The sequence below is a fragment of the Falco cherrug genome, chromosome 19 (assembly GCF_023634085.1).
Source record: "Falco cherrug isolate bFalChe1 chromosome 19, bFalChe1.pri, whole genome shotgun sequence".
NCBI lineage: Eukaryota > Metazoa > Chordata > Aves > Falconiformes > Falconidae > Falco > Falco cherrug.
In genome coordinates this window covers 2,620,582-2,645,145 of record NC_073715.1, presented here as the reverse complement: position 1 = coordinate 2,645,145, position 24,564 = coordinate 2,620,582, and the positions used below count along the sequence as shown (strand labels likewise).

At 55.4% G+C, this 24,564-nt stretch overlaps 2 protein-coding genes across 4 annotated transcripts in view; one reads left to right on the top strand and one right to left on the bottom strand.

The window, feature by feature from the left end:
- Positions 1 to 23,347, top strand: part of SNX27 (sorting nexin 27) — a 32,441-nt gene extending 9,094 nt beyond the window's left edge. Inside the window, exons 2-13 of one of the 3 annotated variants that reach the window (XM_055696730.1) lie at positions 3,287 to 3,518; positions 6,591 to 6,783; positions 8,095 to 8,159; positions 9,002 to 9,106; positions 10,212 to 10,290; positions 12,369 to 12,532; positions 13,780 to 13,869; positions 16,243 to 16,392; positions 16,730 to 16,858; positions 17,071 to 17,130; positions 19,029 to 19,091; positions 23,214 to 23,347. In XM_055696730.1, the coding sequence (XP_055552705.1) occupies positions 3,287 to 3,518; positions 6,591 to 6,783; positions 8,095 to 8,159; positions 9,002 to 9,106; positions 10,212 to 10,290; positions 12,369 to 12,532; positions 13,780 to 13,869; positions 16,243 to 16,392; positions 16,730 to 16,858; positions 17,071 to 17,130; positions 19,029 to 19,091; positions 23,214 to 23,261 (1,378 nt within the window). In that variant the 3' untranslated portion in view covers positions 23,262 to 23,347. Of the gene's footprint in view, positions 1 to 3,286; positions 3,519 to 6,590; positions 6,784 to 8,094; positions 8,160 to 9,001; positions 9,107 to 10,211; positions 10,291 to 12,368; positions 12,533 to 13,779; positions 13,870 to 16,242; positions 16,393 to 16,729; positions 16,859 to 17,070; positions 17,131 to 19,028; positions 19,092 to 19,319 lie in introns of all 3 variants that reach the window. The other 2 variants (XM_055696729.1, XM_055696731.1) reach the window with 2 other exon arrangements.
- A 540-nt stretch (positions 23,348 to 23,887) lies between these two features.
- The window catches only part of LOC129734336 (toll-like receptor 2), a 2,991-nt gene continuing 2,314 nt past the window's right edge, over positions 23,888 to 24,564 (bottom strand). The window contains 1 exon segment of the mRNA XM_055697226.1: positions 23,888 to 24,103. Coding sequence (XP_055553201.1) covers positions 23,888 to 24,103 — 216 coding nt within the window.

Sequence of the window (24,564 nt, the reverse complement as noted above, 5' to 3'; positions counted from 1 at the left end):
GTTGTCATCTGCCGCTGCTGTACCTGGATGTCCTTTCTGTGTGGTATGGAGGGACCCAGCCCTGCGGTCAGCTCAGCAGCCCTCTCCTGGGATCGTGTGTACTCCCTGGAAGGGTAAAGGTAATGCCTGGATCTTTTTTCCAACTCCAAATGGAGGCAGAACCTTGAGGAGCAAAGTAGCCAAGTGTCCCGTGGTCTTGGGAAAAGTGCATTCTGCTCTCGGGTCCCACAGGTCCGTGGCTGCGCAAGCAGCACGTCATTCAGCTGTGCTCCTCTGCCTTGCCAGCTGCTCCTGATTTGCCCGTGTAGTGTGATTTACCGTTCCCTTTCTTTGCCGGTTCCTCGCTGATGATTCCAGCCTGAGTTGCTATGGTGACTTTATTGCAAAGGTGCGAGTCCTCCGGCCCCGCGTGCTGCGGTACTGACTGCTCCTTCCCACCGCGCCACAGCAGAGGGGCGAGCAGGGCTGCTGTGACAGCAGCATCTGATCGCAGAAAGACCTGCTGGGAGCGATGGAGAGACAGCAGTGGGTGTTACCGCTTTTTTTGTGAATGAAATGATGCATTGCAGTCATAATTTTGGGAGTCTCAGGTCCTGTCCTCACCCCCTCCCAGGGTTTGGTGTCTGTTTGGGGAGAAAATGGGTGACAGCAGACGTCACCCGGGGCCGAGGATGGTGTGGGCGAGGAAGAGGAGGAAGCCAGCAGCACGTTTGTTCTCGTTCTGCTGGCAGAAGGGAAAGGGCAGTGCCTGAGGTCTTTGCTGATGGGAAGTTAATATTAAGATGAAGTTCCAGCCTAGCTGGGGCTGAGTGGCGAAAAACCAGCCTTGACTTTTGGAGAGCTCAAGCGGCGTGTCCTGCAGCCTGGGTCAGCCAGGAGCCCCCGCTGCCAGCTGGAGGGGGCTCTGCCTGCCGTGGCTGGAGGTGGGCTCGAGGTCGGTGACTAAACTCCCCTGCCTTTATCCTCGTCCCTTCAGGGCAGGACTGGGATGTGTGAAGGAGAGCTGGTTTGGCCTGCCGTGCAGCAGCCCTCGCGCGACTGCGGTCTCTGGCTTTCCATCCCCATCCACCCAAAATCTCGCCTGGGCAGCGGCGGTGCGACCTTGTGGACAGGGCTCGTTCTAGGCGAGTGGAAGTGGTCTGGGATAAGCCAGCAGCATGTGAGCTTCGGTCAGGTGGAACGAACGTGAATGTGGCTTTAGTGTGGTGATGCTGGCGGCTGATGGCTCGACTCGGTGACGAGGGCTGCCCTCTGCACCAGACTCGCTGCTTTGGGGGCAGAGCTGGCTCCTGGGGAGGGGCTTTCCCCTCTTCCTGAACTTAACGGCCTCTTTGCTATAAAAAATGTGCACGGCTCCTCAAGTGCCCTTATCGCACACAGCCTGCATCCGAGCGTTCCTTCGTTATCCCTTCCCTGAAGCGATACAGGAACTCTAAGAGTTGGTAGCCATGGGTGGTGGCCACTGGGGGAAGCTTGCTTGTCCGACTGCTGGCAAAGCACAAGCACTGTCTCTGGCTCGCAGGAGTTTAAATTTGATTCAGAGCCTGGGATCTCTCATCTAGATTTGTAAGCTGAGGTCAGACCTTTCTAGGGTGACTTTTCTAAGTAAAAATTTAGATTAAAAAATGATCAGTGTGAAGCGGTAAGAGCTGTTCTCTTCCCTTTGAGAGCTGGGGATTGAAAGCTAAATCCCATGTTTGATTTAAGGCAAGTTGGGGTGATTCTGTGACCAGGGTCTTTGGTGGCGAGCTGATGACAGTCTGTTCCCAGGCTCTGGGAAGGAGTAGCTCGTTGCCAGAGGGGGTATCTGAGCCCTTTCTTTCCCTGCATGGTTGGGATTTGTGGCTGGGGAAGTGCAGGCTGCTTTTGTCTTGCTCTCCTCTGACGCATCAGGTATCGGCCGTAGCCAGGAGTGCAGAATAAGAATAAGGTGAACTTTCTGGTGGGGAAATTCCTTGGTGCGAGCAAAGGCAAACCGAGGTTGAGGCATGGTTGCTTCAGCAGCGGTGAGAAACTCCTTGTGAGGAACTGCTGGTTTGTTCCAGGCTCGCCCTGGGCAGCTGCTCGGGAGGCAGAGGTGAAGGGACCTGTCGTCTCCGGTGAGCTACGGGCTCTCCGGCAGCCTTGCGAGAGCGTGGCCGGGCTGGCTGGTAGGGATGCGGTGGGTGAAGCTCTGCCTGTTCCTGTTTATACAGGGAATGTTTTGGATACCGAACTCTTCACGGAGACGCTTGTTTGACTGCAAGTTTATGGAGACTCACGCTAAATTTAGCACTTATCGGGAGGAGAAACAGGCTTGCCCTTTTCCAGATTTGGAAGAGAACCTAGCAGCTCTCTTCATTTTCAGATCAAATCACAGGTCCAGCATCTTTCCACGCTGGCTGAGGCACGGCCTGTATCCTCTGGGCAAAGCAAGAGCCAAGGGATCGTTAACTGCCCAGGGCTCACAGGAATTTCAGGAGTGCCGGAGGGGTGGCTTGGGTATGTCTTGGGTCTTCAGAGCTTCCATGGGGCTCCTGGAGGGTTTGGGGCATGGCTGGGAGGAGCTCCTGTGATCAGGTTGGAGCAATTTAGGAAGCAGAAAGGTGTTACTCGCTGTAGCAGTGCTCCTGAGCTGCTTGGGGCAGGGCAGAGCAGTATTCCTCGAAGTAACTGAAGCAAACGCACATCTCCTTTACATTGCACCGAAGCAGGTGCGCTTGTGGCTGCCGCGTCTTGGTGGATGGGAGCACTGGCTTCTGAAATAGCTTACCTTTGCTCTCGGAGCCTCCTTGCCTGCTTTCTCGTTCTTGTTCACCTGGAAGCTTCGATTCAGATTTAGGGAAATCCACTTATGTTTTGGAGCTGTAGAGGATCAGGAGGTGGGCTTTGTCCTAGCAGAGTAGTATGTATTACGCGTCCAGTGTTTTCTTCCCGAGTTCTGTGGTCTCCTTGCATTTGCCTTTAGCTGGCAGGAAAAGTCTTGCTTTCTGGGTACAAATGTGCCATGTCACAACGTTGGGAAATAGTAAAAACTGCAAAACTTGTTTTAAATATTCAAGGGGGTGCGTGAAAGAAGCTTTGGCTGTGTCTGTAATTCAGTAACTAATAACATGAGAAATCATCGATAGGAAAAATTAGTGAAGTTGAGACCAGAATAAAACTGGAGCAACCAGAGCAGTTGAGGTTGGAGGGATTTTCAAGGGAAGCAAGTGTGTGATGGATCTCTGGGCTCGTCCTGGCAGGATTTGAAGGCTCTGCAGTCACCTCTGGCTCGCTTACGGCTCTTCTGCTTTCTCTTTCGCAGGAATGGGGTGAATGTCGAAGGAGCAACACACAAGCAAGTGGTGGACCTGATTCGCGCAGGAGAGAAGGAGTTAATTCTGACAGTGTTGTCCGTGCCTCCCCACGAGGCAGATAATCTCGATCCAAGCGATGACTCTTTGGGGCAGTCATTCTATGACTACACGGAAAAACAAGCTGTGCCCATCTCCATCCCCACGTACAAGCATGTGGAGCAAAACAGCGAGAAGTTTGTGGTTAGTATAATCTTGGACAGTGTTTTCTGGAAACAGGATGCATCCACACCCAGAACGGACGCGCTTCTTGCTGTTAGTGACAAGTTAGCTCTCTGTCTTCAGGATGGAGGCATGCTAATTTATTACTGGTTTTGACACTGTCTTATTTAGGCTTGCCCATCTTCACTCTTATTGCACTTGGTTATTCTTTTGCAGCTATTTCCTATGTGCTGTGAAGCTTTTTATTAATGTATCTGGAATAGCTTGATCTCTTGTGAAGATTAAGTAGGAAGCTATTATTTTGTTCGTATAAGCTTTCATATTTGTATCTCCTGTTTTACACCAAGTGTTAAGGACATCTGTGATAGATGTAAAAGCAAAGGGAACAGATGTCTTGAAGCATAACTTCCCATCTCCAGAATTTCTTTTCCCTTTAGGGAGTGTCGTGGGAAATAGCTGTAAAACGTCTTTCCTTTGGGTTCCCTGCCTCTTTTCTCACGTTTACTGGGGAGGCTGGCAGTCACTTTCCTAGACAGGGTGATCTGTCCTCTAAGTACCTGACACGAGTGCATCCTCCTGAGGCTTAAGGTCAATACTGGCTCACCAGGGATGAGGCTGACTGCGGCTGGTAAGGAAACGTTTGGAGAGAGAGGCCCAGAATGGGCTGAACAAAGACATTCGTCTGCAGAACTGCTCCTTCTTGCAGCATTTGGGGTGTACTTAACCTCCTCAATCAGACTGGCCTTGCTTAGCTCTTCTGCTTCCTTGCCGGGCTGCATGGCGTTCACAGGCGCTCAGCAAACTGTCTCAATGGCCCTGTCCTCCAGCACCCTGCGTCTCGCTGCTGGCCGCTTGCTCCGGGAGCACGCCTGGGGTCCGAGCTGCGGCGAGGGTCGGCAGAGCCCGCGGCCGAAGCCCAGCTGGCTCCGGGTTTCAGTCAGCGACTGGTAGAGATGGAAGGCTGCCACAAGCACAGTATTCTTCCCCTGCAAATAGCTGCTTGTTGTTAGGAGCGCAGTCCTACCCATGTCCAGATCATGTGTTTCTTCTTCTCGGTGTGCTGTCTCCGTTGTTGCAGGGCCAGGGAACTGTGTGGCCGCTGGTGGGGGTGGAAGATGAGGTGGAGGGACTTGGGATGAGATGGGGAGTATCAGGCGCTCTAGTTACACCGCTGCTTTGACTCGTGGCTGGAAGGTGCGTGCCGTATGCTGGCTGCCTTCACCCTCCCAGACTGGGAGGTAGGTTTGGCTGGAGCAGTCGCCCTCGGGATGTGATTGTGCTGTAGTGCGAAATGCCGGGAGACAGATGACAAACTGGCTCATCACTTTTTCCTCTCCTGGATGAGGATGGAGGCATTTTCCCAAGGAGGACCTAAGCCAGTATCGGTGTTGCAGAAGCAGCGTGTGTGTGTGAGAGAAGGATGGAGAGGGTTCAGGAACGCTCAGCTTGCCAGAAGAGTCAGGCTCCTGTGCAAAGTGTGTGACTTCAACATGTCCCTGAAGGGGACAGATGGGATCCTTGCGGATCCACAGCCTCCTGGGGAGCGTGTCTTTCCCTGTGCCCTGCTCTCCCAGCCCCAGCAGGAATCCTGTTGGGTAAGGTGTGCTGTGTGGAGCAGGAGAAAAAGGGGCCTAGAAAACAGAGGTTCTTCAAGAAGCGCCGTGCAGGGAGGGGGCCAAAGGGAGCCACCTCTCTAGACTGACAGTAGGTGCTGCTGTTTGGATCCAGCCCCAGCCTGGCACCGTCTCTTGAGGTGATGCCAGAAGGGCTGAATGCATGCTTTTTAAGGAAGAAGCTGGGGTTTTGTCGGAGCGCTTTTGCCTTGTGAAGGCTGTCGGGCGGGTACCTGGAGCGCGGGTGTGGAGGGTGAGCGAGGTGGGGCTGCTCCGGACCCTCGTCTGGGGAGAGGTTGGGGTTTTGAGTTTCCTAAACGCTGCTGAAGCCACCCTCGATGCATCGTTGGCACATGCCTCCTGCCAGACTGCACCCCGGCACTCTGCCAGCCCTTCGGCTTTGGGAGCGCGGCGGAGGGTGATGCTCCTCAAGAGGAAAGGTTGCGGTTGCAAACCTTCCCTTGTGCAACGTGAAAAAGCGTGAACCTGCTCTCTTCCCCGCTGCATCCCTTTCCTCGTGTGAAGCCAATTAAGGTAACGCTGCTGTTTGGGACCTCCTTATCACTGAGGGCATATTAGCAGTGCCTAGATAAGAGCTTGTTTTAACTTGCCTGCGAGAGTGAGCAGATTGGCTTAAAAACGGAGGCAGCTCATTAATGAATGGGAAGGGAATTCCCTGAAGAGCATCGCAGTGCTGAGAAGTGTCCTGTGACTGTAACTCTGCTCCAGGTTTTCCCCTATTTGGGACAAGAGTTCTCTTTTCTTAGTGGTGTCCGGAATGAAACTGGAAGAGTGCATGTGTAGCAAAGAGACTAGTTAACATGGGGTGATCCTAACAAGCCTCATGCTGCCTCTCTCCTGGGATCTGCCCCATGGTTGGTGCCTGACGGCTGCTAGGGGCTGTCCCCAAACACAAGCCTCCTGCTCTCTGTGCCTCTCAGCAGAAGTAGCTGTGAACGTGAATCCAGAGCTCTGGGGCTTTGGCTGCGACATGAGGCTCAATTCTGCAACGGGCTGGAAATTCAGCAGTAGCATCAAGCACACCTGGAAGGTGATGAGGCTCTTGTCACTGCAAACAACTGATGCAGTCAGCATGGTATTGCTGTGGCATCAGTCCAGCGGTGGCTTGGTGCATCTTGGGGACCTCCTGTGTGCAGGATGTGATCCAGGTGATCCAGGTGAATGCCATGACGGCTACACAGGACCTTTTGTAAAGGGTTTGGATGTGTTTCCCCTCCTTTTGGAGTATAAGGAGCTTGGAACTCATGCCAGTCCTGCTGCTGTCGGATGGAGGTAGTAGCTGGGACATCCCCCAGCTCCAGGGATAAGCAGTGGCATATTTAGCTATTCATACTGGTTTCTCATTCTAGCTCAAACCCTCCCAATTTAGTCTTGCACTACATGGGTCTGGGAAGGCAAAGCTGTGCCAGTTTGGATTTGGTTTTTCTCACCCCAGTGACCCTCTTCTTCCTCCCTGCAGGTCTACAATGTTTACATGGCGGGCCGCCAGCTCTGCTCGAAGCGGTACCGGGAGTTTGCCATCCTGCACCAGAACCTAAAACGGGAATTTGCCAACTTCACTTTTCCGCGTCTCCCGGGGAAGTGGCCATTCTCTTTGTCGGAGCAGCAGCTGGACGCCCGACGGCGAGGGCTGGAGGAGTACCTGGAGAAAGGTACTCAGCTGGGAGCTGGGATGCCGCCTTCCTTGCAAGCAGGGAAGAAGATCCTCAGGGCACATCCTTCCATGGGTGGTCCAGAACTTCATGGGCATTTGTTTACCTGGGAGGGAAAGAAGCTCATTTGTAGCTGGATCAGATTTTATGGCTGAAGTGGTGAGAGGGAGCTTAGACTTGCCATAGCTTAACGATGCGTGTGTTACCGGCTTGCAGTGCACTTCCAACAACAAAATGTGTAATTAGGTTTTTAACGCACAACAAGCTTTTATTTATAGTGTTGTATGGCTCACCAGTGATCTTGGAGATGAGGGAACACGGGGAGGAGGAAGATGAGGGAAGCTCTGGAGCAGGGAGAACATCATGTTCGAGGCTGTTCTCATCAGGGGAGCTCGGCTCAACCTGAGCTTGCTCACAGCTGAACGTTTTGGTCCTTTTCAATCACAATCGTAACGCCTGCAGCAGGACTTTCCTTTCGGTTGAGATCCCGTGATGGGAAAGGGGATGCAAAACCTTACCTCTGCATCAGGGTGCCTGGCTAAAAGATCTGGCCCCACGTTTTGCAGTGAAGAGGCTGTAGATGGGGCTTGGGGAGCACTGACCCCTCGTCCTCTGATGCTGTGTATTTTCTTAATTGCCTGGAAGCACCTCCATTAGTTTGTGTGAGGTTAACGGCCTCTCCCCTTGCCCAGCACCTGGGAGGGAAGCTGCCTCTTCCCATAAGATGGACGTGGGTCAGGTTTTCCCCACCCCACTGACATCTCGGTGCTGCCTTGCCCAGTTTGTTCATCTTCACCCTCGGTTACCAGCTGGCTGGAGGAAGGGGCAGACTGCCTGCATCCTAGAGGCAACACAACACGATAACAGTTCAGGTCCATGTTATTGGCTGAACTTGGCCTAAATTCCCAAACACTTTTAATCTTTCTGGAATAACTTTTTTTTTTTTTAGAGGCAAAAATACTATTTATGAAATTCTTGCCCACTTTTAAGTATAGCCTAAACCTCCTGTTGGCTGTGTGCCTGGGGCCTGGATTTCACCCACAGGGAATATCTCAGCGAGTTACTCGGCACCGCTGTTCGCTTGCTATTGTCGGGGATTCAGGCTGGATCAGTCTCCATGCCAGGACACCTGACGCAGCCCGGAGAGCACTTGCTTTGAGAAGCTTTTTCTGGGCTGGAGATAGCGCCCTTGTTTCACGCCACCCGCAGAACAGACAGTTGTTATTTCCATGTCGCCTTTGGGTCGGTCCTGGGAGGGGAGGGCTCCCCCTTCCCCGGGCACCCCCCTAACCTGCACTCTCTGTCCTGTAGTGTGTTCGATACGTGTCATTGGGGAGAGCGACATCATGCAAGAGTTCCTGTCGGAGTCGGACGAGGTAGGCACGTAGGCGACGGCACTGAAGCTCTGGCGTGACCTTCCCTGTTACAGAGGCTGTAAATGCTTGGTAAAACTGGATCGGAGAGCAGAGACACTCCCTGCCAAAGCCTTGCTTGGTTGAATAGAAAATGGTGGCAAAAAATCAAGGCTGCAGTCTGCTGTCTGTTATTGCGCTGTTATTATGGGAAACCTTTTCCCCATAGCAGCAGCTACGAGCAGCTTTGCTGCTGCTCTCAGAGGTGTGCACAGAGCAGAACCAGCCTTGAGGCCACGCTGCGTACCCTGGCGCTCTGGCCAGGGGAGACCCAGCAAAGCACCCACGTTCACTGACCGTCCTGCTGTTTTCTCTGCTGGTGGCAGCCCTGGTAGCTTTGCATTTGTGAGCTGTTTGTATCTGTCAGCCTTTAACCAGAAAGGCAACGGGCGCTCTGAACTCCGGCCTGTTCAGCGTGCTTCTCCCCAGATTGGAGCTGCAGGCAGCATCGGCGAGTTTCTGGTTGCCATTCAGCTGCTCTTCTTTTGCCAACCTTTCTGTGGTTCATGAAGTTGCCCTGTCACGGAGCTTTCTCTTGCTCTTCACTGGCAAACCCGTGAATGGAAAATCCTCCCCCATCGTGGTCTGAAGCAGTTTGCTCAGCTTCCTGTCTCGGAGCAGAGCTCACATCTTCCTCCTTTCAGAATTTCTCTGGTGCAGACTGGAGCAGGATTCTTGAAGCTTGCAGAGCAGCAGGTGGTTAGAAGTGACCATGTTAATTAGCCAGTGTGAAGCAATAAACAGCCCGCAGAGCTTGGGGCTCGGTTTGTGTGAGGCTGATTTCTGTCTTCTCTTCCCTCTTTCAGAATTACAATGGCGTCTCAGATGTGGAGCTCCGAGTAGCACTACCAGATATAACAACAGTGACAGTAAGAGTCAAAAAGAACAGCACTACAGACCAGGTGTACCAGGTGAGCTGCTGCTTCTTTTGGGTTTTTTTTTTTGCCTTGACTGGAAGATTTAACATGATACAGACATCATCCACGACCCTGTGGGCACTCGCTTGCTTCTCTCCGTTCCTCTCGAGCGCAGCTGGGCATAAGGGACGTTGTTTTGCTGTAGCAGGGAGGACAGGGACGCTGCGAAACTCTAACCTTATGCCGTGCTGAAGCAGCGCTTTCACTGGCAGGTTTGGCTGCAAGGACGGAGTCATCGCTGAATTAATTTTCACTGATAATATCTTCAAGCTGGTGGCTGGCTCTAAGCGCTGGGCAGATTGTGTGTTACGGCTCGCAGTGGCTGCAGCGGAGGGGTTGGATCCAAGAGCTGCCAGCAGCCAACACACGAGCCTGTGGCTGCGTGGCAGGACAACAAGTTGGGTATTAAGGGCAGCGCCGGGTTACAGGTTTGCAGGTGGCTGGAGGCCCTCTGCTTTCAGTGGAAAACTAAGGAGAACTGACTTCAACCAGCACTGCAAGAGGAAAGTGGAAGCTGTCAGTGGATTAGGGGGAATAAGATGGTGCAGGGGAGACTCTTTTTGAAAGGAGAACTAAAAATGTTGCTGCAGGCGAGGGAGACAGAGTGTTGCGAAAGAGCAGGCTCTCGGGAGCTTGAGATCCGCACGGCAGAATCCCGCGGGTAGACGGGATTGGCAGCACAGGGTGCGTCTGGGACACAGCCTATTGAATTTCACTTCGCCGCCGCCGAGGTCTGTGAGTTTTGACTGTGGTACTAGCGTGCAGGACTGAACTGTTGTTGGAGAAAACTCCCCGGGGGGGTGTGCACGCCTCTTCTATTAGGAACTGAAGCTGGCGGCATCAGAAGAAAAATGACCTAATTGTCAGCCGTGGTGGCACTTCAAATCTAGATCAGTTTACAGGAAGGTGAAAGCAGGACAGTCTAAGCCTTTGCTTAAGAAAACGTCTGGTTTTACTGGAAGAGTAAAATTCAGGGTTTCCGTGGTGACTAACACCTCGGGAATACTTGGGAATAATCTGTATGAAGCTGGCTTTGCCCCAGAGAGGGATGGACAGCTGCTGGCTCCTGTTTCACTCACCCCTTTTTCCCCTTCTTTAGGCTGTGGCTGCGAAAGTTGGAATGGACAGTATTACCGCAAACTACTTCGCCTTGTTTGAAGTGATCAATCACTCCTTTGGTGAGTCTTCTAATCCCCTCGGTGCTGACGAGCAACCGAGGAGAAAGCTCTGCAGCGCTCGCAGGGCCCGGTGGCGCTCTCATTTAGGTCTTATCTCGACTCGCAGAATCAGGAGCCCCGGGAGGAACGGGGCAGGCACAGCAGGCTCTGATAATGAGGAGCCCTCCAAGTTTGATGGCTTTTTTTGCTGCTGCTTGACTTTCCCTTTCTTAAGCAGTTCAAGGAGACGAGCTTTTTGTTAAACTGAGAGATGCGTTTTACTTTAGTTCAAAGGGTCCGGCGAGCTTAGAAAAAGCAGGCAGCATCACTGCAACGCGGCAGTTTCTGGAGAGGGGGGCAGCGGCTCGGGACGGAGCGAAGGTGCTGGGGAGCAGACTGAGGGCACCCTCGGTCTGTATGCACGTGGGTGTGGGGCAATATCCACGTCCAGGGTGGCTGTGTGCTGCGAGCTGCATCTTAGCACTTCATCTCTCCTTCCGTGGTTAAATCCTAATGGTATTTGAGGCTTGACTGTGGGATTCTGGGCAATCATTTCAGCACTTAAGTAATTGCCATCCTTCCAGCTTAGTGCATGCTGGGGTCTCCTGGCTGCTGTTCAGGTCCCTGGCCACAGCAATCTCTGATTTTTTTTTTGCCCGGCTTCACGTCGGGTTCACTGAAGCTGTAGAGAGACCAAAATGTCGTGGCCACACCACAAAATGGGTGTAGTGGTTGGTTCATGGTTTGTATTTTTTCCCTGTGCTGGGTTTTACGCCAAGTGTATTTCTCATTCCCAGCTGGGTACCTTCATCTCTGGATTGTCGTCTGTATGCCTCAAACTCGTCCTGTTGTTAGGGCAAACTGTGTCTTGTAGGAAGAGATTTCCTCAGGCTGTTCCTTGTCCTCGCAAGATTCTGGCTGAACAGCTGGGGCAAATTTTAGCTACTTAAAGCCCTCCTAAAGTGACTCATCTCACAGAACAGGCTAGGTTTGCATTCAGATGCTGACTCTGGGGCAGCTGCTATCACCGGTCTCCTATAAAACTGTTGGCATCGCAGAAATGCCTCTGCGACAGGGTCTGTGGTCGCTTTTTGAGGGTTACCAGGTGCTGGTGTGTCGGAGCAGAGAGGGAAGAGCAGGACTGGAGGGTTGACGTGCCCTGAGATTGCTGAGGCCGAGCAGGGCTGTGCAGGGAGCCTCGAGCAGGGAATACCTGCTCTGGGAGATGGGACGCTGCAGTGTGCTGGCACAGTCTCACGCAGGAGCTTTTATGGTGCCAGACTCTTAACTGGAGCTATTAATTCCTCGTTCCTGTGAGTGCCACACTTCTCAAGCTGCGCTGGAAAGTAAAAGCTCCAGTTAACCTTTATGGCTTACGCTTTCTGGGCGTTCGCTGTGAATGTTTATTCCTGTCTGGATACACTCCACTTAATTTCTCTGGAAACTGTAAGCTCCATCTGCAGTGAGATGGTGACCATATCCCTACCTGATGAAGGAAACATGCTGGCACTCGCCTTTTTTGTCCCTCATAGCTGGGTAAAGCAGATTTGAACGCAGTCGATGTCTTGGCAGGGTCTCACTGGTGGCCCAGCTGCTGCGGCTTGGCTGAGCAATGCGGCAGGTTTTGTCTGGGCACTGGTGGCAGCATGCCAGCACAGAGGGGACCTTCTCCAGCCCCCCCCCCCCCCCCCCCGTGAGGACAGCGCATAGATCCTGGACACTGTGATCCTAAGGCCTTGGGCAGGGTGGACCTCCCCGTGCACAGCCGGGGATGAGGTCAGGCTGCTGTGCTGATCCTGGAGAGCCGCGCTGAGCTGTCCGACAGCCGAGGGTTCAGTCGCACACAGATTCCTGCCTGGGTGCTAGAGGCGATTGCAAGGGACAGGTGTGGTCTGACGCTGTGGGAGCAGGTATTGGGGAAAAAGCTGGATTTGGTCAGGGAGGATAGGAAGGGGCCTTGGAGCAGAGCTGGGGTCCTGATCCCAGCTGGCTGAGCTAAAGGGCATCGCCGACGTTGCTCTGTACGGCAGCCAGGCTCCAGCCACAGATGCTGATGCCGTGCGGCGGTGCACTAACCTCATGTCCTGTGCTTTTTCCAGTGCGCAAACTGGCACCCAACGAATTCCCCCACAAGCTCTACGTGCAGAACTACACCTCGGCGGTGCCGGGAACGTGCCTGACCATCCGAAAATGGCTCTTCACTACAGAGGAGGAGGTTCTTCTCAATGACAACGACCTGGCAGTCACCTACTTCTTCCATCAGGTAGGTGCCCAGGAGCTGAAGACCTTTAAGATCGTAGAGTCCAACCTTAAGCCAAGCCCACCAATTTTTAACTGGACTTAAAGTGCCCAGCTCCTAGAACTACTGCAGACACCGCTGTCCTTTGGCGTTCTGGCAACAGAGCGTGAAATTGAGGGCCAGTCGTGCTTGGGTGACTTCAAGGAGTAGCATTCTGTGGCTGGGTGAATTGGCAGTGGTGTGGTGAACTTGTGGCCAAGTTGCAACCGGACTGGGAGGCAGGACTCCTGCTGTCGTCATTGTGAGAAGCTGCCTTCCCAGAGCCAGGTGAAAGGATCACGGCAGGCTGCACTCCTTGGGTCAGCTATGTTTTCCTCAATTCCATGTGTAAGTCCATGAAGATGGGGAGCAGACTTGTCCCGGTTCACCCTAAGGAGATGGGACGTTTTGGCCCGTGATTTGACTTTATGCAGATTCTCTGGGATGAATTGAGTCCAGGAAGAGCCACGGTCTCCCATTACCTGTATAAAGCCAGGCGAGGATGGCCAGCTCAGAGGCAGATATCTGCAGAGTTCAGTAAGATGAATCTTGCTCTGTCTCAAACCCAGCGCGCTCTGAACCGAGCCTGTACTGGCCTCTGATACAAATGGAAATAAAAATAGTAGTTGTCAAATTCTTTGATTGCCAAGACTGGATCTTTACTGACCAGCAGCTTTACAAGCTGCTTTGTGCCAAGGGCAAGAGCCCTTGCTGGGGTGTGCAGCTGAGGAGCAAAAGGAAGGGGCTGTGTACCTCCTCAGCCCTGAAGGAAAAACACATTTTCATGCCGGCGCTCCAGCAGCACAGTGGGTAAAAGCCAGCACTGCTCTGCTGCAGGCAGCCGTGCCTGTGTCTGGAGCGGAAGGGTTGTACCGACCTGTCCTTGCCTGAGCCTGAAGGCAGAAGCAGGATTCCAGGTACCAGCATTTCCAGATCCATACTCCTCTGCCAGAGGACATTCTTCCAGAGTCTGCCTAGACGCTTAAGCATCTGTATGCTCCCCAGGGCGGTCAGAGGCTCGTGGCAGGAGTCAGCAGCGAGTGTGAAGAACCACCTCTTTGAGCCTCTCCATCCCTCTGCCTCTCTGGGGACACTGGTCACCTTCTGGGGCTGTGAATTTAGGTGGCTGTTCAAAGCAGCCTCAGGGCCAGCCGGGGCCAGCGCAGCGCTGTGACTCAGTGAAGAGCTCTCTAGTCTGACCTCCTGGGTTTCCTTTCCCTTTTTCTCTTTAGGCTGTTGATGATGTCAAGAAAGGCTACATCAAAGCAGAGGAGAAGTCCTACCAGTTACAGAAGCTGTGTGAGCAGAGAAAGATGGTCATGGTGAGTTACCCTACCTGTCCTGTTGGCTTTCCTTCCTGTTTGGAATGCTGTGTCTGGAAAGGAGGTGCTGGCACAGGCTGCCCAGGGAGGCTGCGGATGCTCCGTCCCTGGAAATGTTCAAGGCTGGGTTGGATGGGGCTTGGAGCAACCTGGTCTGGTGGACGGTGTCCCTGCCCACGGCAGGGGGTTGGATTAATGGTCTTCAAAGGTCCCTTCCAACCCAAACCCTCCTGTGCGCACAGCCTTGAAAAACACATCTGTCTTTCTTGGAAAGCAGTAACCTTGGAGAGCCATGAGGTGTGGGTTTAGTGCAGGAGGGATTGGCAGGGCGTGAAACACGCAGGAATGCCAGGCGCAGGGCTGGGGCGTGCCCAAGGGTCGGCCGCTGCGTGAACCAACACCACCCCATGTGCCTGGCGCATTTGAACGGCGGCTCGTCCTTGGCAGGATCACCCATTGACTGCTCCAAACGAGGCAGCGATAAAACCTTGTAGGTTATTGCTGGTGTTGAAAGGTGAGGTGCTTAACATGTGGTGTAGCAATCCTTCACCTGCAGCCCTTCGGGGACGGCTCTTTCTTAGCAATCCTTCACCTGCAGCCCTTCGGGGACGGCTCTTTCTCCCTAGTAATTGGGAGGCAAAGGTCTCTTTCTGCTCCAGACTGCCTCCGAGGTGGTGGTGCTGGGCTGGCCGAGGGAGCCGTGGGTCCTGGCCCGCTCGTAATGTGAGTTGCTGCCCTCTCAGTGCCTTAGTTTCTGGGGTGTTTTGTCCAGCAGAAGCCTTCGCAGATAGCAAATCCTGTGCCAGAGCTCCATGTCTGGTCAGGGATTTTCTGCCTCTTACCACTCTGCCCAGCGAATGCTTGGGGGGTTGGTGTGACTCGATGAGCCTGCCTGGCCTGGACCTGGGGGAGCGAAGGGGATACCCTGAGATCATCTGCCCGACGCAAGCTTGGCTTGAAGATCAAACAGCAGAAGATTCTGACTTGTAAATAACTTTCTGGCTCGCTCGGGGCTGCTGGTACGGAATGAATGCAGGCTGCCCTTTCCCTGACTCGCTGCACCCCGCCTGCCTTCTTGTGGCCAGCTTGGCTGCTGTCGAAGAGCAGGGGCCTTGGCATTCCCTTCTCCAGCCTGGCTGGTTTGGTTGGACCTCCTCAAAGCCTGTGTGGCTGCAGCAGCTCTTGGAGGTCCCTGCTGGGGGACTACCTTGGGGTGGACACCAGAAGGGTCGCTTGAAATGCTAAGCCAAGAAGGTTAATTATCAACTCGTGGTAAAGATCAGTAAATAGACGCTTCCTTCTGTGGGTTGTCTCATCGTTCTTTTGTTTCTGCTCACCTTGCTGGCTTTCTAATGACCAAAGAAAGATCTGAAGCTTTGGAAATGATATATCACAGCATGTGTGTGTATATATATATATACACACACATATACACAGACAGACATACACCAGGTATAGTAGGGCCCTGGTCTGGCAGGAGGTCAAGAAGATGATGTCTGTGTCCCGAAGAGCCTGTGAAGTCAAAGTACTTCATCCTCTACATCGCCCCATGTTATTAAGGGTCCTGCCTGGAGCACCACACTTGAGAATTTGACGTCTTCCTCTGGTCTGGATGTGGCTTGTTCCGTGGTTAAAGAGTCACTCCAGGCTTTGTTGTAGTTCTGCCCTGCGTAAACCTTTCTCACATAATGAGAGGTTGCAGGGCTCTGGAGTACCAGCCCTTGGAGAAGCTGCTGGCTTCTTCCATGTCTCGACCTGTGACCCCAAGTGGCCGGCGCTTCTCCGGTGTTCTCGCAGCCCTGCTTTGTCGGGGCGACACTCGGGAGGAAAGGAAGAGCCAAAATACCTCTTTGGACCTTTCCGTGAGCTGTAGCACTTGCATCGAAGGACTCAGCCAGATCCCACGTCTGCCCGGCAGGCCTCGTTGGTCTCGTTCAGCCTGTAGCGATCGGGAGGACGGCTCTAGTGAGGATGCTCCGTCCCGGCGCTGCTTTAGCTGTTTGCTCAGATCATGCCCTTCCCAGGGCAGCGTGGTCGTGCTGGTCGGCGGCTCTGGCTGCACCAGCTCTCCCAGAAAGGGCTTTTGGCGTTCAAGGCCACAAGGAGCTCTGTGCACGTCTGGGCGGATCCGTGTTTTGGGGAGGGAGGTTGAGCAGCTGGAGGGGTCTCCTTCCTTCCCCTAGCCCAGTGCTGCTGCTGCCGGGGGGGGTGGGGGGGTGGCTTCCTTTGGGGAGGGGATCCAGCCTCCCTGGGCTGGGGCAAAGCCAGGGGTTTCCAGGGGGACAATTAGTGCTGCAGGGTGTGAGCAGCAGGACGCAGGGCTCCCCTTCCCTCCCTCTGGGCAGGCTAACGCCCGCGGCTTTCTCTCCGCAGTATTTAAACATGTTACGGACGTGTGAGGGTTATAACGAGATCATCTTCCCCCATTGCTCCTGTGACTCCCGGCGGAAGGGGCATGTGATCACAGCCATCAGCATTAAGCACTTTAAACTCCACGCCTGCACGGAGGAGGGCCAGCTGGAGGTAAGGGGGCTTGTGCCTTGAGGTGTCGGGGAGCTGGGCTCAGCCCTTGGCCTCCCCCTCGGCTTTGCACCAGCACCGTGTCCCTGGAGCTCTGGGGCTCAGGGCTGCTGAGAGGCCTCCGAAGGGGTTTGGGCAGCGGCTGGGAGCGCAGGGGTTTACCTGGCTGCTCTGTGCGCCTTTCAAAGCTGCCTCCCCAGCCCGTCGCCGTCCCCGCAGCAAGGCCGTCGTCAGAGGCATCCTCGTCCCCCCCTTTGTGCAGCTTCATTTTTGCTGCGCCATCTGCTGTAATCCTGCCCTTCCTGAGCTCCGGCCTCACCGGGGCTTTGTCTTCCTTCAGAACCAGGTAATAGCATTTGAATGGGACGAAATGCAGCGGTGGGACACGGACGAAGAGGGAATGGCGTTTTGTTTTGAATACGCACGAGGCGAGAAGAAACCCCGATGGGTTAAAATCTTCACCCCCTATGTAAGTACCCCCTGTTCTTCGCAGGTTCGCTCAGGAAAAGCCCAGAGCTTGCTGCTTCTCCTTCTGGAAGCTGGGGGAGCAGGACTCTGTGCTCCAGCTTCTTGGCCAGGAGGTGACAGGGGCCGGTGGCCACCAGGAGGAGTCCACGCTCGGGGCTGGGAGCCAGGGCGGCTCTGGGGCTGCTGCTCTCAGACGCTGCTTTCTCTTTGCAGTTCAACTACATGCACGAGTGCTTCGAACGGGTTTTCTGCGAGCTCAAGTGGAGGAAGGAGGTAAGAACCCGTAACTGCAGGGAAACGGCTTCACCTTTCACAGGAGGATTTAGTGGCAAGCGTTTCTGCTGGGTCCTTAGCAGCTTGTCCAGGGAGCGATGGGATGCTTAGAGCAGCGATACCGGGTCTCTGGGGAGCGTGGGGGGAGACCGGCTGGCTTTCAAAGGCCTGGGTTCCGTAGGGGGAGGGTGTTCCATGTCGCAGCTGGAGCAAGGAGCTTCCCGTGCTGGGAGAACCTCGTGCAGGTGTGCCTGACCAGGATAACCAGGTCCCAGGCTGTGCGAGTGTGGCCAGTCGTTCCCCGGCATCTGTTCGTCCTCCGGAGAGATCCTGCAGGTTGCTGAATTATTCAGAAAGGGTTGTGAGAGCCTCCGGCGGAAAGCTGCTGAAAAGCACAGAGAGGTTGTGGGGTTGTTGGTTTTTTGGGTTTTTTTCTGAATCCCAGCCTGAGGTGCCTGCTCGGCCTTCTCCTGTCAAAGCTGCGCTTAGACCTGGCTCTGAGCCCCGGGCGGGGAGATGCATGGAGCCAGCCCGCCCTGCCTTCTTCATCCCTGCTGCTGCGCTTCCCCTGTCCTCTCCTCCCACTTGAGGGAGACGATTATCACCTTGTGTCCATCTGCTGCTCCTTGGGGTTGCCCCACATCTGTCATCCCCAGGGACTGCTCCCCTCAGCTTTGCTTGTGGGAAAGAGGGAGAGAGCAGCTAGAAAAGCTGCGTGCCGTCAGCTCGCTTGGCCGGCCCCGGGGTGCTTTGGCCAAGGTTCGCCCTGTGTGTGCTACTGAATCACCATCCCGTGTCTCTGCTGCCCCAGAGATGTTGCTCTCCCTTGTGGGGTCAGAGATAAGCAACCGTTGGAGGCTGGATCCTCTCTTGTTGCTCTTGATCTGATCAGTGCTGTTGGCGTCAGCCCTCCTCTCTGCTGATGGCTTGTCTCTGCCAGCTGACGGATTTGGGTACCTAAAACAGAGCTTAAACGCAGCAAGTCTGAAATGGTGATCCAGGAAAATCTGCCCTGCAGCTGCCTGGTTGTGGAGGCTTCTAAATGGGAACGGTGCCTCCCTCTTTCCTTACCTGGAAGCTTCCTACCAGCTGGGCACTGGCCCGGGGCAGGGGTGTTGGTGCTTATCCTCGGCGTGGCTGGGATCCAGGGTTGGCACCGTGCTGGGTGTGGGAGGCGTGCTGGAGACGTGCAGAGAGCACAGTCTGGACCGCGGCAGCTGTGCTCACCGGAGGACGATAACAACAGGAGGGAGAAGTACAAGCCTGGAAGAGTTTTCCAGGAAATAAGAAAATGGGATTCTTGACTTGCCTTAGCTTGAGGGGTGGAAGCTGAATCTCCCATGAGTGACCAGGGATCTGCAGGCAGGCAGGGGCAAGGAGACCTCCTGGTGCTGGACTGTGCTCCGGAGTCTGTGGGGTCCCAGATCAGCCTGTTTTGTCTGGTGGGCGGTGGCGGGAGCAGTGGTCAGGAGCCCCTCCGGAGCCCAGACCGCTTTGTCCCAGCCCTGAGCCTCACAGGAGGGAGGCAGAGAGGCTCGATAGCGTGTGCTTACACAGTTTGACGGTTCGGCTTCATAAAGCACCGAACTCTCCCCGTGCACCATGTGTGGAGCCGAGGAGCTTGGCTCTGGGGTTTGTGTCCCAGCTGGGGGTGACCTCTCTGTACCACCGAGCACCGAAGCCTTTGTGGCTCTTGCTACATGAAGCAGAAGCTGCTCGAGTGGGTTGCCTGGCTTATTCGCTGAATCCCAGCTCCTCCGTAGCTCCCCGTGTCCAACATCTGTGGAGCACCCTGGATCCCATCCCGATGCTCCAACACCAGCTGTTCAGTCTCCTCCCATCCCCCCCCAGCTCTGCTTTCTTATTTATACCCTTTTTTATTTTTTTCCCTTGTAAAGGTGGAGGAGGAAGCAACAGACAAGGATAACAAGAACTGCAGTAAAGACAATATGTGCAGCAAGGTAATTGGGCTGAAAACAAACAGCATCTGTGCTCTCTGAGCCAGCCTGGCTGCTCTGCTGCGGACGTAGTGTCCCTCCTGCTTCTCTGCTCCAGTTCCTGTTAGCGTAGGACAGTGTCCTTTCGTAGTGGCTTCTCCTTGGAGGGAACCCGCAAAGTAAAATACCCTACTGCTGCTTTTCGTGGGATAGAGATGGCTTTGCGCTTAAAGGCCTCTTTCCTGACGGTAGAAACACGTGGTCCCGACTTGCCTGTCTCCTGGACTCTGCCAATCTTTGGATGACCTGGAATGTGACGCTGCAGCTGATGGCTGAGCTCCGAGCCCTTCACCTCCCCGGAGGAGAGGGAAAGGGCGCAGTTGTAAAGGGGACAAACGCTTTGGCTCTGCACTTCTTTTAAAGGACGACAGACTTGATCCTGCAAGCTGCAGGCTAGTGGCGCGTGGTTTTTCTCTTTTGTTGTTCTGCAGGGGTGGAGCAAAGACCTTTAGAGATTGACAAATGCCGTTCGCAGCGCTGCTTTAACAGCAGGGAGCACAAACACTTGTGTTGTAGCACCTCGTAAACGCGCCTCTCTCCTCCTGCCGCTCTCTGCCTGGCCTTTTTCGCATTCAACCTGGACGGGATTTAAAGCTAAACACTTTAAATTGCTTCAAGATGCACCAGGAAGCATCCGTGAATGTCGCCTGCCCGTGTCTAGGATATCTTCTTGTAGGCTTTTATCCCAGCACCTTTGCCATAGCGTGGTGCCGTAGCCGTGGAGGCGGCTTGCAGAGAGCCATCCAGCGCTGCGATGCCGGCACGGTGGGGTGTGCCGAGCGCCGCGGCCCCTGTGGATGCCTCTCTGCAAGCGTGAGGGCTCGTAGCGTCCTCCGCAGGGATGCGGGAGTGCCGTTCGTTCCGCCACCCTGGACCCAGCACTTTGTCATACTCCCACTTCAAACAGTACTTCTTTGCTCGGGCGTCGGAAATAGCTGCGGGTTATGTAGCTTGTGAGAGGGAAAGCGCGGTTGTGTGTAGCGGAGCTGAAAGTTGTTAACCCCAGCGGTACTGGTAGGTGCTTCTCTCGGGTAAGAGTTGTGTGGTGTTGGCTAGAAAGTGTTGGACATCAAAGAGGGCAGGAGCCCCCGTCTGACTGATCCGAAAGCTGTAGCAGGCGGTGTGGGATATGTCGCCTGTTCGGAAAAGAGCTGTGAAATGTGGGGGTGTGGGAGCCTGCCGCCCCGTGTGACACTTCCTCTGCCAAGCAGATCCTGTGCGATAACGCTCCCCGCAATCGCACTGGGGTAAACCCTTGAGTCCCGAAACGCCGAACGTGTGCTGCACGGGGCGTGTTTGAGGAAGAACAGGCAAAGGTTTTGTGTGCAGTCACGCATTTGTTCCTGTGTTGCCCCTTCAAACTTAAAAGTGGGTGTTTGATGTCTTCTCTACAAAGCCTGGAGACACCGAGAGGGATTCTCCCGTGCTGCTCGCAGGGGAACAGGGCGGCTCGGCAGAAACAAAGAGCCGCAGTTTGCTGTAGCCGCGCTGCGGCTCTGCTCCTCTTCGCCTTGCTCCGGGCGAGCCCGCGGGAAGGGGCTGAGGATTGTCTGGCTCTGGAAGTTAAACAGCCTCGTTGAGCGGGAGAGCTGGTGGGTGAGTCAGGAGAGCTGGGGGCAGTGGAAGAGCTGTGCTCGGAGCTGCTGGCTCCCAGGGACTGTGTAAAACTTGGCCCTTGCTTAGCCCTGGCAGCAAGCGAACCAGTTTCCCTCCGGGGAGGAGGAGGAGGCGACGGCAGTGGCGCTGAGGGCGGCAGACCTCCCTGGGAGGCTTTGCAATCCGCACAGCCACGCCAAGGAGCGAGCTGGGCACTGCGAGCCAGGCGCTGGGCTTTGCACCGTGCCCTCTGGACGCAGCAAAAGCCGCAAGGAACAACCTCTGCCATCGCGTGTCCCCTGCCCGCCGCAGCCCCGGTGCCGACAGAGCCCCAGGAAGCGGCGGGAGCCAAGCGGCAGCGGCCGCCGTGCCAGCCTGGCTCGCGGCGGGTTGCTCGGTTCTGCTTCCTGCCGGGGCTGGTGCTCCAGGGCTCGGGTGGCTCACGGCGCTGGCTGAGCATCGCCTCTTCCCCGCAGCCCATGAGACGCCTCCTCCTGGGCCTGCAGTAACGGCTCTGGAAACGGAAACCAGGGGAATTGCTTTTCCTTCCTTCTTAAATCAGTTGTTCCTCAGTACTAAGCGTCCCATTACTTCCCTGCCAGGGAAATAGATTTTTCTCACACTCAATTTATGTGTGTCTGCATGATTCCGCTTGGCGTAAGGAGACGAGCCCTCGGCTGTGGCTCCGGGGTGGTGCCTCCCCCGGGCTGAGCTTTGTGGGTCCCGATGCAGCTCCCAACACCCCCCTCAGGGCACGGGGCACCCCCCAAATGCTGCCTGTTCTGACCGATCCTGTCTCCAGCCTTAGGGGAGGGAAAGCCGTTTGCAGATCAGGAGGATTTCTGACCAGTCACTTGGTAATTTTCCCTCTCCAGCATAAAATAAAAAGATTGATGGAATTTGGCAGATACTTTACAGATATATTTAGTGCTCTGTAAACTGCTGACTTGCCTCCCAAACCGCAGATGCTGGCTGATAACGCTGGGTGTGCTCAGGAAGAGCAGGTTTGAGGCTGAGCTGCTCTGCCATCTCGCCGAGAAATAAAAGCCCGGCCCTTTGTGGGACCCCTCTTGTCCCCGCCGGGCGCTGAGGGGACGTGGTGGGCCCGTTGTGTCCCCTCCCCAGCGGGTGCACGGCTCCGTGGAGGCTGTGGCTGGCTTGCTGCAGGTGATGAGCTCCCTTTGGGGCTGTCGGGGGGGGGGGGGCTGGGACCTCGTGGCTGAAGTCGTGGTAGGGGGGACTGTGCTGTGGGGCAGGGGGGGCAGTCGCTGGTGATGGCACCAGGGCAGGGGGGACGCAGGGAAATGGCTCCGTCCTGTTTTCAGGAGAGCTGAGCTGCTGCTCGGCTCGGCTTTGCTCTTGCAAGCGTAATGTGGGTTACGTGCAGCCTCTGGCCCTTTTCTAGGGGGAGGGATGCTCGCGGAGCCGGGAGAGCGAGGGGCTTCCAGCGGGAGCCCGTCCCGGTCTGAGCGCTGCCCGCCGGCCTCCTTCCTGCCCTCCTCGAACCTGCTGAGCTCCAGCCCTGGGCTGAGCCACCTTCCTGCAGGGGCGTTATTTGCCTCGTCTGGCCCCACGTGCCGGGAGGATTCGTTAGCGCTGGATGTGCCGGATTGAGGCTTCCAGCCAGCGCCGCGGCTCTCCGCAGCCGCGCACCCCCAGGCAGGAGGACCCCGGCGTCTCTCAACCCTCAGCGCATCCTTATCCCGGAGCTACCCCCGGCTCCGGGGACCCCTCCAGCCTCCGCCGGGACCGCTCCTCCCTGCTGCTGGGAAGCCGGAGGATGCGGTGGGGCAGCACGGGATGCAGCAGGACCATCCCTTGCCGCCTGGGATCTTCTCCCATCGGAGCTGGCCCGGAGCAGGGCGGCAGCAGACCCATCCCAGCTCGGCATGGCGCGGTGGGTGGCTCCCTGAGCCGCCCCTGCCAAAACTGCTGGGCCAGGAGAGACCCATCTACGAACGGGTGTCTGAATCCCGCCTGCTCCATAAGACCCGGCTCTCCCCAGCTCTGCGCTGAGCTGAGACCCTCTCCCCTCCCGGGGGCTCACAGCAGGCCGGGACGCAGCAGCGGGAGCTGGAGCTTGGCGCCGGAGCTGGGATGTGACACACGTTGGCACCAGGAGGGCTCCTTGCTCCTGGAGCATCACCCTGGGGGCAGCTCGCGGGGGTGTAGGATGCGGTTTGGCTACCAGCCCCTTGGCTCCTTGCCCTGCCGGCTGGGGGGCAGCCCGGGGGCCGTTGCCCATCGGATCAGGGTGCAGAGGGGCTCGGGGGAGCTGCGGGCCGTTTGCCCTGCGGAGAGCCCCCGGCTTCAAGCGGCGTCAGCAGCAGTGCTGGCCGCCCTCGGGCCCAGGTGGGGGACAGGCAGACCCCCACAGGTCACCCCCAGCCCCTTCTGCGCTCACAGGGCTGCGGTGGGGCTTGGCAGGAGTCGGACCCGGCTCTTCCCGAGTGATGTCGTGCTTTTAATGTCCTTTTTCTTCTCTTTCAGAATATCTTTCAGATGGTCAGGTCACAGCAGAGGGACGCGGCCACTTAGCCCCTCATCATGGAAGAACGTAAACTTCCCCCCCCCCCCAATTAACACTTAAAATTCTGTTATCGTATTAAAGCCCTTAAACTAAATATTATTAATAATAATACCATTTGTGAACTTCATGTTTATGGAATTAAGCAACTAGGATAAATGGCAGGCTTAGCCGAGAAAAGAGGGGAAAACAGTGTTGGATGGCAGAGGAACCGCCCGAGGGTGTTCTGTCTCTTCCTTCCGCTTGGGTCCTGTTCCAGAAGATGGACTGTGCTTTTATTTTTTACAACTGGAACTAGAAACGTCATCCATTTGCACTGTTCAGACATATATATGTATGTATGTAAAAAAACAAAACCAAATCGACCAACAACCACCCCTAAAAAGCTATATATATATATACAAATACTGTGCACGTATATACATATATATATTTCTTTTAAAATTTCATATCGGTGGCAGTACCTTTTTTAAGCTTGCGTTTTTACACGCATCTCTCTTCCCAACCCATCGTGTTTTTTTTAAAAACTAACTTTAGAGAAAAAAAAAACAGCAAAAAAGGAGGAAAAAAAAAAAAAAAAAAAAAAGCGGCAACATTACAGGGAAATACCTCTCCTGGCACAAGGACCTCTACACGTTTACAAGCTCTTGACTTTCTTTTTCTTTTCCTGTGTTCCGGTTCGGTTCTGGGTGTTTTCACGTGGACTTTGAGCGACGGTGGGGCCCGTCCAGCGCCGGGAGCGAGGGGAGCCCGGCGGCGTGGCCGGGATGGGATCTTGCAGGTTCCAGGATCCGTCCCCTCGCTCCGGGTGGCCGCCCGCTCCCCTCGCCGCCGGTGAGCCGAGACCCTCGGGCTTTTTGGAGGAAACGGGAGAGTGCTTCCGAAAACCGGCCGGCTTCAGCCAGACCGAGGAGGAGGAATAAGGTAGAAAAGCTGCTTTCCCTGGCTTGGGGCTGGTTTCCCGCGTCGCTCCCCCAGGCAGCCGGCAGTCCGGGGGGCTTCAGTGATGTGTGGGCGACGCTGCTCCCCCCGAGGAACGGGACACGAGCGCGGAGCTCGGCTGAGCGTCCCACCGGGCACCGTGGGCGCGGGAGGGAGGCGATGCCAGGCGGGGAACGGCGGCCGCTTGCTCCGCGCGGTGCTTTGCCCTCTCCGTCGTCTGCTGGGATGGAGCCGGGAGCGGCGGGAGAAGCCACAGGGAGAGGACGGGCCCGTGATGCCGCCGGCGGAGGGGCTTGGCACGGCCCTGGCGGGAGCCTTTGGCTGCCATGACCCCGGCTCTGGCCATTAAGGAAAAAAAATTAGTAATAGATA